The sequence below is a fragment of the Monoraphidium neglectum genome (genome assembly GCF_000611645.1).
Source record: "Monoraphidium neglectum strain SAG 48.87 unplaced genomic scaffold scaffold00666, whole genome shotgun sequence".
Lineage (NCBI taxonomy): Eukaryota > Viridiplantae > Chlorophyta > Chlorophyceae > Sphaeropleales > Selenastraceae > Monoraphidium > Monoraphidium neglectum.
In genome coordinates, this window is record NW_014012962.1 from 157 (window position 1) to 13,195 (window position 13,039).

At 61.4% G+C, this 13,039-nt stretch overlaps 2 protein-coding genes across 2 annotated transcripts; one reads left to right on the top strand and one right to left on the bottom strand.

Annotated features, from left to right (window-relative positions):
* Nucleotides 1–2,888: 2,888 nt before the first annotated feature.
* On the top strand, nucleotides 2,889–5,038 carry MNEG_4703 (tetratricopeptide repeat protein, circadian expression; the record flags this gene model as incomplete). Its single annotated transcript, XM_014046819.1, has 6 exons — nucleotides 2,889–3,005; nucleotides 3,529–3,558; nucleotides 3,705–3,908; nucleotides 4,057–4,177; nucleotides 4,318–4,496; nucleotides 4,694–5,038. The coding sequence occupies 6 exons, from the start codon at nucleotides 2,889–2,891 to the stop codon at nucleotides 5,036–5,038; spliced, it is 996 nt and encodes a 331-aa protein (XP_013902273.1).
* A 2,735-nt stretch (nucleotides 5,039–7,773) lies between these two features.
* On the bottom strand, nucleotides 7,774–10,578 carry MNEG_4704 (26S proteasome non-ATPase regulatory subunit 13; the record flags this gene model as incomplete). Its single annotated transcript, XM_014046820.1, has 7 exons — nucleotides 7,774–7,800; nucleotides 8,022–8,093; nucleotides 8,389–8,510; nucleotides 8,754–8,853; nucleotides 9,107–9,206; nucleotides 9,549–9,739; nucleotides 10,027–10,578. 7 exons carry the CDS (start codon nucleotides 10,576–10,578, stop codon nucleotides 7,774–7,776), a joined length of 1,164 nt encoding a protein of 387 aa, XP_013902274.1.
* Nucleotides 10,579–13,039: the final 2,461 nt, after the last annotated feature.

Genomic DNA, 13,039 nt, shown 5'->3' on the forward strand with positions numbered 1-13,039 from the left:
CCCCAGCCGCGGCGCCCGCGCCAGCGCCCGCGCCCGCGGCGCTCGGCTTGTCGGACCTGCCGCCGCGCCGCAAGCGGCCGGTCCACGCGCCCAACTGGCTGAGCGGCGACTTGAGCGGCCTCGCCGCCGCAGCAGCACGGCCGCTGGCGCGGTCCTTGAGCTTCACGTCTTATGAGCTGGGGCAGGTGCTGCGGCGCGTCACAATTGAGTGCGACGCGCCCGCGCCACCGCGCGAGGACGCGCTGGGGGCCGCGGCGCCGCCGCTTTTCGCGCCCCCGCCGCCCCCGCTGCCCGCGGCGCCGTTGCGGGTGCCGGCCCCGCCGCCGCCGCGGCTGCGCGGGCAAGAGCAGCAGCAGTCGGTGCCGGCGGCGTGTGCGGCGCCGGCCTGCGCGCAGCAGCGGCATCATGCGGAGCAGCACGTCGCTGCCTGCAGGCTAGGCCAGGGGCTGCCTTGTGCGCGGCAGGGGGAGCCAGTGGGATGAAAGAAAGGGCGTCAAGCCTGGCCATCAAACGAGCACCTAGCACATGAACTCGAAGACATCAACCATGTCATGTCACCTTTGTTGACTGGGGGAGGCGGCCACCCCAGGCCGCGCGTACCTGTGTGCGCACCCCCTCAATGTTTTCACAGCCGCAGCACCGCGTTTTCATGAACCCGGGCCGCTGATGCCGCCACACCGGTCCGCACCTTCCAAGGCGGCTGTTTGCCAACGACGCTCCGACGTGCGGCAGAGCGCGCTCTGCCGATCAAGGGCCAAGGCTGCCAGTGCCCATGTCCATTATTCTCCTCAACCCAGCCGGCGTGGCGATGATAATGCGTCCTTGCCCTGCGCGTGCGGTTTTGCACGACCTTTGGGCGCAGCCTCAGTGCTGTGGTCAGCGCTGCTCCTGCCTTGGCGCCCCCGCAAACACTCACCGGCGGCGCATGCAGCTGTGCCATGCGCTGGCATGTGCGACCCTAAACAATCGTTGCTGAATAAAGGCCCATTCTGGAGCGTGCGACAATTCTGTTGCGGCTCTCATTGTATGTTTATACTCAGGACACATTTGCGGACCCAGAAACGCATGCTATGCAGGTTCCCTGCTGCAGCAGCTTGCACAACAAGCCCTGTCCCTCGCCTGCCAGGGGCGCACGTACAGCCACTTTTCTTTGCGCCTGAAGCATCGCACCTTGGGCCTGAACAGCCATGCCCCATCACGACCCCATGCATCAGCCATTGCGGGGCTGTTGCCAAGGTGCGCTTTTGGGAGGGCCTCGCACGTAAGCTGTGTGTTGGCGCAACACACAGCTGCAGTGATGCGTCGTTCTTGCCCCTCCTAAAGCTTGCGGGCCCGCGCCTGCTCATGATCTTAGGTACGATATTCATTTCATGCCGGGGGATGCCACGCACAGCAAGCAGCATATGCAGCGTTGACTTTAGGACACTTTTTTGACTTGTGCGATGGTGCTTGTCCTGACGGCATACTGTTGTATGCAAGGGCACAGCCGCTGCATTTTCAACAGGACAACAGCACACCTGAGGCTGCTCAAAACACGTGCCGCACCCACCCACATGATTCTCTGGCTCATGACACACATGCTGTCCCAAATCATCCGTCACCACTCCCTAATCGCACTTTTCTCTGATGTGCGCATGCACATGTGCTGTGAATGCCCGCCGGTGCCAAGCTCTGACCTGAAGGCGTGACCAGCCGGTAGGCGGCACGTGGGCAACATGCTAACTCAGCATGAGTCATCATGGCACAGCTGCATCCAATGTTGCACTGTGCCAGCACCCTCAACATAGTCTCAGGGGTTTTGCGAAGTACTGAATTTCAAGCCACAGGTCATGAAGGCTGGTGCCCGTTTTAGTACAGGCGCCTGCGCCGCAGATATAGGCGGCCGGGGATGCTCCGCCCCTTTTGATTGCAGCTTCTGAAAAAAGGAGCACACCCGCTGCGGCTTTGGATTTGCCAGGTTCATTCAAACCCATTTTCTTGTTACATTCAGTTTAGGACCACAATATCCAGTCAGGTAAAGCACATCATGATTTGTGTTGTTGTGGCGTGCTAATGTGGGTTGCCAAATGATTTTTCGGACGGCGGGGGGGGGGGGGGGGGGGGTAAGAGTTCGCGCTGACACACAGCTTGGATTAGGGGGCGCAAGGGCAGTCCGACAGTCCACTCATGATTGTATGAATTGGCGCCCTGTCTCAGGTCTTAGTGACAATCGGACAGGGCGCTTTTGAAGCCGCCAGCGCACAAAACAAGTTTCACTTGCACACAGCCGGCGCTGACCCTGGGGTGGGTGTGGATACATCGCACAGCGGATCCAATCGTTACGGTACGGGTGCGCCGGGTCCGCCTCATCTGGCGCACTTGGCGCACAATGAATCAGTCACTCACATCACGGAAGCACGTGCGATTTTGGCCGCACATCCGAGCGAAGCGCGTGATCTAAGATCTGGGCTCTTATACGGGAACCCACAAAAAACACTTGTCACAACACCACACAATATCAATTAGTCGTTGTCTGCTGTGAAACTCCTCCGTTCAGAGCTGAGGCTGCGCGGGAAAGCGGGATTCAACGCACAACAGTACCCAGCGAGCCCCAGCGAGCAGAAGAGACACACTATTCTATAGCAACTAACTGAGAGGTGATGGGGTATCCCATCAAGCTAGGGGCGCCGCGGCCGCCGATCCGATGCAATGCGGTGCTGTGCGCTGCGAAGAGTACTCTTCTGGGGTGCGGGCACGTAGGGGGCTTGCAGCGCAAGATCAAGTGCATGGCAGGCAGGCGGTGATACGAAGGCTGCAGCAGCACCTTCTTTGACAAGGCAGCCTCGTGCTGACGTGCAACAAATGGCGCCGCAACCGATGCACCCCGTCTGGCGCAACTCCACATGCAGATGGCGGGCGCAACGGACGGCCTGCGGGAGCAGGGCAACGCGGAGTTCCGCAACGGGGACTTTCTGAAGGCCGCGGCCACCTACACACGCGCGATCAAGGCCAACCCTGGCAGCGGGGTCCTATACAGGTTGGCAGCCGGGGCGAGCCTCCCTCGTGCAGCATGCGCCGCGCTCAGCGCACACGTTGAGGCGGCGGCAGCTTGCCAATGTCGTGCGTGGTTCTTGAACGGGATGGAGTCTGCTGCAGTGCGCGCCAGAAGACGTCTGCCTCCCCTTCACATATGTGTCCGCTTGCATAATAACGCACGCACATCCACAGCAATCGCTCCCTGGCGCTCATGAAGCTGAACAAGCTTTCAAAGGCCCTGAGCGATGCGGAGCAGTGCACCAAGCTGGACCCCGCCAATGCCAAGGGGTGGTTCCGGCGCGCACAGGCGAGCGGACGCACAGGAGAGGGCGGTCAGGGAGAGGCAGGGCAGCCCCTCGTGTTGCCGGCGCGCCTCATGCGCCTGCACTTGGAATGTGTGCGATGGCGCATGTGAATTGTCGCCGTGACGTGAGTAGCTGGTGATATCGAGGCTGAGCCTTTCTAGCCGTGACGGGGCCCCTGACGTTCCTCCACCCGTGTGGCGGCACGCAGATCCTGGAGGCGCAGGGGCACTTGGAGGAGGTGGGCGGGCGGGGACGCGTCGCGCTCGGCCGGCCATATTGTCCGCCCGTGTGTTGGGTCAGATGCAGAACGACGTTTTTTGTTTGCAATGCCGCATCAGTCAGTGACGACAAGCGCTCTGCCCGACACCCCCATTTTGCGGTCAGGCGGTGCAAGTGCTGAAGGAGGGCACTGAGGCGGCGGGCTCTGGGGAGCAGGAGCTGGGGAGGCAGGTCAAGGCCCTAACGCGGAAGCTCAAGGGATGCGGCACCAGCGGCGGGGCCGGCGCGGCAGCGGCGGCAGGCAACGCCAAGGCGACGCCCGGCATCAAAGCAATGGCTGCAACAGGGGTGTGTGAAAACGGCGGCAAGGTGCGGGGGCAATGCTTCTGGCTTGCTCGAGCCAGGCACGGTTTCCGAAAATGCTGGCGGCAGCGGCTGCAGCGCCCGCCTATGAAACGTGCGCCCCAGCTCGTGCCGCGCGCACATGGCTGCAAGCCCATGCCTCTGTGCACCGCAGGCTCCGGCCTCCGCGGCTGAGGCGGCGGCGCTCGCATTTGCGGACAGCTGGATCGCGTACGCACAGGAACAGCTGCGGCAGCACGGCACCGACTTTGCTCCCACAGTCCACTTCATGCCAGGTGACCAGGGGCTTTGGTGGTGGGCCGCGATTGCTAGACCCAGTTGACGCTCGACCACGCAAGCAGGCAGCGCCGTGATATCCGGTCCTCAGCGCACATCACGCCCGTCTCGCCCCTCCACCGCGCCGCATCGCTTGCAGGCTCGGGCTCCAACACGCCGGAGGAGCCGCACGAGGCTGCGAGCGTGCAGGGCAAGGGCGCGTTTGCCGACCCGGCGGCGCTGGCTGACTTTGTCAACTTCCTCCGACGCAAGGGCGAGGAGCTGGCGGCGAGGGCCGTGGTCAGCATCGTGCCCAAGGCTGCGGTCGCCTTCCCGCAGGTGGGCGGCGGGTGCAACAATCTGGGCCCGGATTGATGCGCATTGCGCGGCCTGGCCCTGGGCCGCTGGTTGCGAGCAGGGGCGTGCTGCACGCTGTCATGGCGCCAAGTCCGTTGATGGTATAAGTGCGCATTGCCACAAGCGCAAGTCCAAGGATGACCCCCTGGTTGCCGCTGTTTTTGGTTCGCGCATCGCAGATGTGGCTGCAGCAGCTGTGGCCCTATTCACGGGAGCAGGACGGCGTTTTTCTTCAGCTGCAGGCCGTGGTTCCTGGGCAGGAGGCCAACGCCAAACCTGCTGGCGCCAGCAAGGGCGGAAAGGGCGCCGCTGCACCGGCCGCGGCGCGCCGCAGGGACGCACCCAAGGCGCGCGCAGACCAGGGCGCTTCGCCCGGCAGCACGGAGGCGGCTGTAGACGCGGGCCAGGTTTCACGGCTGTGGTTTGCGCGGCTGGGCGAGGCTGAGGAGGGCGGCAGGTTCCGGGCGCGCGCGCTGCACGAGCTGCCTTGCGACCTGGCATTGCTGCCTAGCCTGCTGCGGTGATGGCCTCATGTGCCGATGATGCGGCACTGTTCGCCTCCTGCTTCCCTTGGTGTGTTCTGACTGTGCTATGTGTTATGGACGCTGGCAAAGGAGCATTCCCCCCGGCAGCTTCCAGGGAGGGGCGGGTGGATGGACGGGCAACCTTCTCACAGGTGCCCTCTGAGCCTTGTGCTGCCATACATTTTGAAGTAACTCCGGGGTGCTCGGCATACGTTGCGGGCTGGCTCAGTGCTCGCGGTGGTGGCGAGTGTGGGCTACAGCTGCCATAGCAAGCTGCTGAAGACAAATGACCGCGCTCAGCACCATGTGCATGATCTTTGTGCAGCATGGATTGTGCGTCCAGCCGCACATGCAAATCTAAAGGAGACTGCATGGAGGGTTTCAGGCGGGTCGCATCAGGACTGGTCTCATGGTCACCGCCGACAGCAGCAGCGGCGTGCGACCCCCCTGGGCCACCATGTAGAATCAGCAGGGCAGACCAGCCCGATGCAACATCTGCAATATGGAAACAAGGTTCCATTACTATTGTTTGGCACCTTCGAGATGCTTGTAACAGCCTACAAAACCGACCGATCCTCGTCACACCCACGGCTCTGCCGCTCCCATTCCGCTCCCGCGAGTACAAAAAAGCCGCACTGCTCATACAAATCATTAGCTTGTCGTAACAAAGAACTCCTACAACCTTCTCACAAGCCTCCACCGTCCACGTACAAGCAGCAAGGTGAGGGTTTCCTCTCTTTGGGCGAGGCCTGCCCAGCTTGAGTGCCTCGATCCTTCAGAAGCATGAGTCGCGCATCTTGAAGGCTCGTAGATTCCGTGCGGCCGCTTGCTACGGCTTACATGGATCTGCGCTAGTCGTCCAAGTTGACCGCACCTCCACCATACGTTTCAACCTCCACTGGCAGCATGGGCAAGAAGACCAAGCCCACGGAGGCTGCGGCCGCGCCCGCCGCTGCCGCCGCGCCTGGCAAGGCACCGAAGCCGGTATGTCTTGTTTGCCACGATGCCGCAACCGCTGTGCACGGGGCTTTTGGTCTGCATGCAGCAGCTGATACAGCGTGCATGGGCACGCTGTCTGGGCAAGTGCGTGAAGGGAGGGTCAACCTGGTGATTGAATGCCCCAACCCCCTCCCCCCGCCACACACACACACACACACACACACACACACACACACACTCGCCTTCCGTGTTGCTGCATGCTTTCGACCCAATCGCAAGCTGCTCATCGTGCCTGCCTTGCATGCACCGCCCTGCACAACCGCCATCGCAGGAGAAGGAGGAGAAGAAGAAGGGCGGCAAGAAGAAGTGAAGAGGCCAATGCATCATGAAACACAATAACTGCTCAAAAACGCACGTCTGACTGTATCACCATCGTGTAACAGCAACAACTCAATCATCTGGTCTTTGACACTGCGTGTGGTGGCCCTGACTGGGATCAGCAGGGCTGGGCAGCACGAGCAGAACTGGTCTGTTCCTGTTACCAGCTGTACGACCTGCACAGTGCCAGCTCATCAGCATCTTGAGCAAAGCGATGCAGTATGGGAGGGTACAGCAGACAGCAGCGTCAGCTGTTTTCAGGTTTTCACAGAAAATACTTGTTGCCAGCTCTGGTGCTTGCTCGCTGGGGCCTGCAATGAATGGTCTAGAAACAGGATGTTTCAGCGAAGCCCACATGTGCGTTGCTGGTGAGCTGGGCTGGGGCCACTCATTGCGCGTGCGACCCTGGCGGAGGAAGCACAACCCAAGCTGCGCTGCTGTTGTCATCAAGTGCCTGTAAAACTTCATAGCTGAGCCCACGCGCACATGGCTGGCTCACCATTGTGGTGGGGTCGGCGTTCCCTCAAGTCCTGACGGCATTCAGGCGCTCCTGCAGTCGTGCCGCCAGCTGCTTTGGCTCCGGCTCAAGTTGCTGGGCTGGGGCCACCACTTGCGCCACGCATGGGCAACTGAGGCATGGAGGCATGAGCAGCTGTCGTGCCCAGCCACCGCCATATGCGAGCTGAACACTCAGCATGCTTGCTCGCATGCAGGAAAGCGGTCTGAACCAGGTGGGTTTGTCGCTACGCCCACACACTGTGTGGGCATGCCTGCCCTGCCTTGACCGCCCTCAACTCTGCCAACCGCGCCCGCCGCAGCGCGCGCACCGGCACGCGCTTGCTGCTGTGTTTGCCGTCCTTTTTGCGTGTTCACGTCGTTGAGATTAAGCTGCCAGATGTCTGCTGCGTTTCCATTGCCCTTGGGTGCGGCACAGTGCACAGGGATCCGTGCAGGAGTTTGCATATGCCAATACGCGCGCGCATTGCATAGGCTGACCCAACTTGGGCCTTCAAAAGCACATGGTATGACTGGAGGGCTGCGGAGGGGCTTTCAAGCTATGATTAGATGAATGGGCAAAGGGCTGCAGGCAAGCAAACTTATCCCAGCCCATCCTTGCTCAAATTTTGAACAGCTGCACTGTAGACGCATGGGTGGAAAAGGGCTTGGATTCAGTGAGCAGGGACGGCGGGGGAATTTACAGCGTGCCACAAGCGCCAGCAGCCAGCAGATGATGCGGATTGGTCCACAAAATCGTGGAATGGCACAGCAGCAACACCGTTGCCACATGCGTGCTCCTCAGCAACCAACAGCGTGGGCTTTCATGAAGGCCGCTGCTGCAGGGCCTGCATCATGCGCTGTGGCGAAGGGCGCAGCCCAGCCAAGCATACAACAGCAGCCTCTGTCCGCTGGCATGCTGACTAGACCTCAGCGACGCCGATCGTCTCCTGGGGTTGAGGGCAAGGTGCACAATTGCCTTGAAGGCTGTTCGGGCCATGGCAACGCGTACAATGCAGGCCAATCACTTGCTGTGCACCTCGAGCGCTGCAGCCGTCGGGCGCCCTATCACTGGCGCCCTCATTAAGGCAGTGGCCAATAGGCTTGTGCCCTTCCAGGCCACGGTGACACCGCCCGATATCCCTCCCTGGGAAAAAAGCCGGGCCCTCACCTGCTCCAGCGTAGCCCCCACCGCGTTGACCTTGCTGATCCACACATCAAGCCGGTCCTTCAGGCCGCCAACCTGGGAGGGGCGACGGCAGGGGCAAGGGTGGAGTGCGAGTGAGCAGGAGCAGCGGCGGGCGCGGCGGCAGCAGCGGCAGTAGCAGCACCAGCACCAGCACCAGCAACACCAGCACCAGCAGCAACAGCAGCACCACCAGCAGCAAGATGCAGCCAAGCACGCAAATGCCTCCCCTTGTGCAGGATCCTGAGGGCAGGGTCCTGAGCACATGACAAACACAATCGAACCCAGCAGGGGCGCAGACGTCCTGCAAGAGGCCCCTCAATCCTTTGCCAGGCACCCGTGCCCTGCTCACCTGCTTGGCTGTAAGCACCCTGCTCTGCACCCAGCTGACGGCCACTGTGCCGTCCACCTGGTCAATGCTGCCCTCTATCAGGTGCAACGACAGCGACTTCATCAGAAGGAACTCGACACCGTCTGGTTTGTAGAGACAGTGTGGATTCCATGAGGGCAGGCATTGCAGGCATCCCAGAGTTTTGGGATGACAAACATGAGGGGTGGAGACAACAACCGAAGAAAAAGTACACGAAGAGTGGGGCTGGTGGCAAGCAGTGGCAAGCGGTCGCCCGTTCGCAGGGGAGGCAGGAGGCCAAGGCCACAAGTAGGAAGAATGCAATGAGCAATGACGCGGGGCCAGCAACATGCACGCCCGCAACGCACCGACAGAGAGTTTGGTCTTGTCTGCGATGGTGGAGAGCGGGATGGCGCGCTGCTCTGGGGGGAGGTCTGAGATGAGGTTGATTAGGCAGCTGATGGTCACCTGTTGGGGAGTGGGGTCCGCGCGCACCGGGGCGGGCGGGTCAGAGCACGAGAAAGCAGCGGTTTTGGGAGGTAGTGTAGCTGCGCCTGGATTGAGAGAAGGCGCTATGTGTGCATGAAGCACGTGCGGCTGTCGCTGCAACGTACCCCCTTGAATCTGAAGCCGCACAAAACACTTCGAATTTGGGGGGGGGCCCTTTGGGGGGAGGGGGGCAAAGGTGCCTGCTGGCGTATCGTCACCTGCACCCCCGCACCTTTTCTCTAAGCCGCCGCTCATTCTCCACCAGTGCAGGCTGCGCATTCAGTGTGGACGCGTACTTGGCGCACAGCGCGTCGTACGCTTGCAGGTCACCTCTGCGAGGGTGAAGCCATGGTGTTTTGAGAGGGGGGGGGGGGTTGGGTTAGACAGGGCGGGAGGTGACGAAGAGCAAAGGCGGAAGAGCAAATGATTGGATGCAACGCCTTGCCGTGCACGACAACGCCGATTTTGCTGGCTGCTGGACTGTCTGTTGGTAGATACGTGCAGCCCAGCTGCGCGCTGGCTGACATGTACTTCCTTGCGTCTCGTCCTTGCCCACAGCCCCTTCCAGCATCCGTGCTCCCCTGCCTAGCTCTCGCAAGACTCCATTTACTATCCCACACCCCTGCCAGTTGCCGCCAATTCCCCTTGTCTTGTGCCCCCGACGGCTCCTGCACCTGTTGAAGACCTCCAGCATTTCCCCCAGCCATGCGTAGCTGCCCTCCTGCAGCACTGTCACGATGGGGTGCATCAGCAGCTGCGCAAAGCCGTAGACGCCCTCGCCCAGCAGCGCTGCCAGCGCAATGTCCACGGCCAGGGGGACTTTGAACTCTGGCAGCAGGCTGTCGCTTGACACAAACGCCAGATACTGCGCAGGGGAAGAGGAAGCAAGCAAGGGTCGGCGGCGGCTTGAGGTGGAGGCAGTGTCAACGCAGGCATGAGCGGACAGGAATGCCGATCGGGCCCACAACCATGCGAACTGTGCTGTCGTGTGGCCCTGCGTGCGTCATGTGCAGCTGAAACTTCTACCGCCACGACCACATCGCCTGGCTGCTCCAGTGTACCATCAGCTCAGCCACGCTCCACGCCCCACGGCCCGCCGCCGGCCCTGTCCTCCGCTGGCCCCGGCCGCCCAGCCACCCCTCATCTGCTGACCTGCATGCTCGAGCGGTAGAACTTGGCATAGTCCTTCTTGAGCTTGAAGTACAGGCTGCTGACAAAGTGCACGCTGGCGCTGACACTGGGGTCGGGCTCGGGCAGCCGCTCCAGCGCCGCCGCGCCCTCCTCGATCGCCGCCTTGCACTCGGCGACCTGCCCCTGCTCAAGCTGCTGCTGCGCAATGTGCATGCTTAGGTACAGCAGCGGCTCTTCGGAGCGCGGCAGCTTCAGCTCGGCAACCTTGTCGGAGGCGCCTTTGAGGAAGGCAACGGCTGCAGCAGGGTCCTTGATGCGCTTGGACGCGCTGACCGCGAGGTGCGCCAAGCGCAGCAGGTTGAGCTTGGCGCCAAAGTCGGCGACGAAGCCGTTGTACAGCTGCACCAGCAGATCGCCCTGGTTGAAGGCGGGCTTTTGATAGAGCTCCTCCAACTTGAGCGTGAGCTGGTGCCATAGCTTGCGCTGGTAGAGGGTGCTGAGATCGGACAGATCATCCGCTAGGTCCGGTTTGTCTATGGCCAGCTGGTCAACAAACTCGAGTGGCTTGGCCATGGTGGGCGAGGCCCGGGACTCTACTGTGCTAGATCGTGATCACGAACGCTCGCGTGAGGTTCGGGGGGCTGAAGAGGGGTGACGGATAGCAACACGTACTGTAGATGGCAAATCAAGGTGCGCAGGTTTGATCAGCAAGTGCAATGTGAATCGAGGGTGGCCTTTGGTGCCGTCTTGAATCCATCCATCCATGTGCAGCTGTACGGTAGCTCAAGCTGCAGTTTTTGCGTCGTCAAGCCCCTGCGTCGCTGTGTGGGCAACTGCAAACGGTAACGGCAAACTAATAATTGCTATGATAATTTGCAACTACTGTGTATAACGCGCTGTTGAATACCATTTGGAGGCCTGGTTTGGCCGACTAGAACGCAGTCATTTGTCCGCATGTACAGTAGTAACAGTTCCACTGTCCTGGCGGACGCATCACTTTGGCAAAGACACGACCAAAGCAGTCAGCCAAATCCAGCGCCACTTTCACATACATGTAAGTATCATCAGAAGGAAAAGTAAAGTGTCGTTTCATGGTTACCAATTGGATAGTTTTGTGCACAAGCCACCCCCTTCATCAACACGAGCTGGACAGTGCGCCGTGGGCGGCATATCAAGCACAGGAAGACGACCAGCAATATTCAAACATTCAAAGCAGCCAACTGGTCGGCTATGTGCCTGCACTGTACGCCAAGGATCCAAGGGTTGGGAATTGTACAGGGCGCTAGCCAAGGGCCGCATTTGCAGGCCTGGTAACGGGTGGTGCAGCAAGGCACCAATTGTGGTTCGGAAGCTTAGGCACAATCAAGCGTACAATTGCTGACCTTTCATGCCCGCCAGACCAAAGTGTGTCCATCTTGCAGAACCCTCGTCGCGTTGAATGCGCAAAACATCATGGCGTGGGGGACGTATTGCTGCCAGCATGACAGCACGGCGCTGAGCAAAGCAAAGACACCATGCCTTGGCACGATCCGCCAGAACGCACAGCAGGCTTACAAGGGTTGCGTCACATGTGCTTAGTCATCAGAACTGCCAGAGTTGGAACTGATGCTGTCGCGGTTGTTCACTGCTGGCCCATCGGCGTGGCCAGCGGACGCACGCCTAGGGGTGGTCGGACTGTCAGGTGGGCTGTTACCTGCTCTCCCTGAGCCGCCAGCGCGGTCGGAACGCGAAGATGCGGGGCCGCCGGGGCCGCCAACATCAGTGCCAGCACCAGGGCTGGCGGTCAAGTCATTCCTAGCGCCTGCGGCGGCGGTGCTTGCACCACTGCCGCTGGGGCTGCCGGTGGCACCACCGCTGGCCGCGGAGGTCGGTGTCGCGTCAGTGCCGCTACCCGCGTTCACGGACGCAACTCCCGCATCACTGGCGACTCCTGCACTGGCAGCGCCGCCATCGCCGCCGGCGCCGCTATCGCCGCCGGCTCCGCTATCTGGAGAGCTTGTGGCAGCACTGCCCGTCCCCGCAGGTGAGCCCGTGCCAGCAGCACCGCCGCTGGCGCCAGTGTCAGCAGCAGCCGCACCACCACCAGCAGCCCCAGCGCCAGAGCCCGCGACAGCGGCGGGAGATGAGGCCGCAAGGAGGAGGGGGTGCTGGAGCAGGAACTGATGGAACAGGGTGTTGAGACGGCGGGCAGGGGTGCCCGAAACCTGGATACGGGTTGACGGGGACGGATGCACGTGTCGACGCCATATAAGCAAGCTTCACGCCCCGCAGAGTGCATAACTTCGCCTGCCGCTGCCGCGTGACAGCAGCAACCTGCTATGAGAGTGTGCAGCGGCTGGCTGCTGTGCATGCAGGCGGGCAACACGGCTGAATGTGACAAGGAGACAGCAGGCAGCGCAGCCCACAGAGCTGTGCGTCAAGTTTTTTGGCCACCTGCTTTCAGGCCAGCTCTGAATGCGGCTGGAAGTTGCGACGCAGCTGTCAGCGGCTCTGCGGGCTGCCAGCACAAAGTAGCAACGCACCTGGACAGGGCCGGCCCTACCAACCTGCAGCAGCTTGCAGGGGGACGCCTGTCAAAGGCCGTTGCAGGCAGGGACAAAGGTGGGGCTCGTGAGAAGGCGCGCGTCGGTGAGGACCTGTCTGGTCACCGTGATGGGACTGCCAGGACGCCGCACCTGCAGGGTAGGCCCTGCCAGTGCAGTGCAGGCACCTGTAAGTATACATGCAGCAGCCACGGCAAGGAGACAGCGGGAAACGCAATGCACCAAGCAGCTCAGAGGCCACCACTGAAGGCGCGTGCTCTGCTCTAATGTCGAGACCCGCGAGCCGCCCATCGGCAGCTAGAGCTTGCCCCCAGTGTCAGATGACGTCACTCTGTACAACATCTTGATGCCTCACTGTTGCGAATCCAGCGCACAGGAGCGTGGCCAATATGGCCACCTGAGTGGTCTTGAGGGACCTCATTTTGGGCAAGGTCGCCTGTCAAATTCGCGTGGCAGCCTGATGAGAATGACGAGAAGTCTAACGCAGCTGA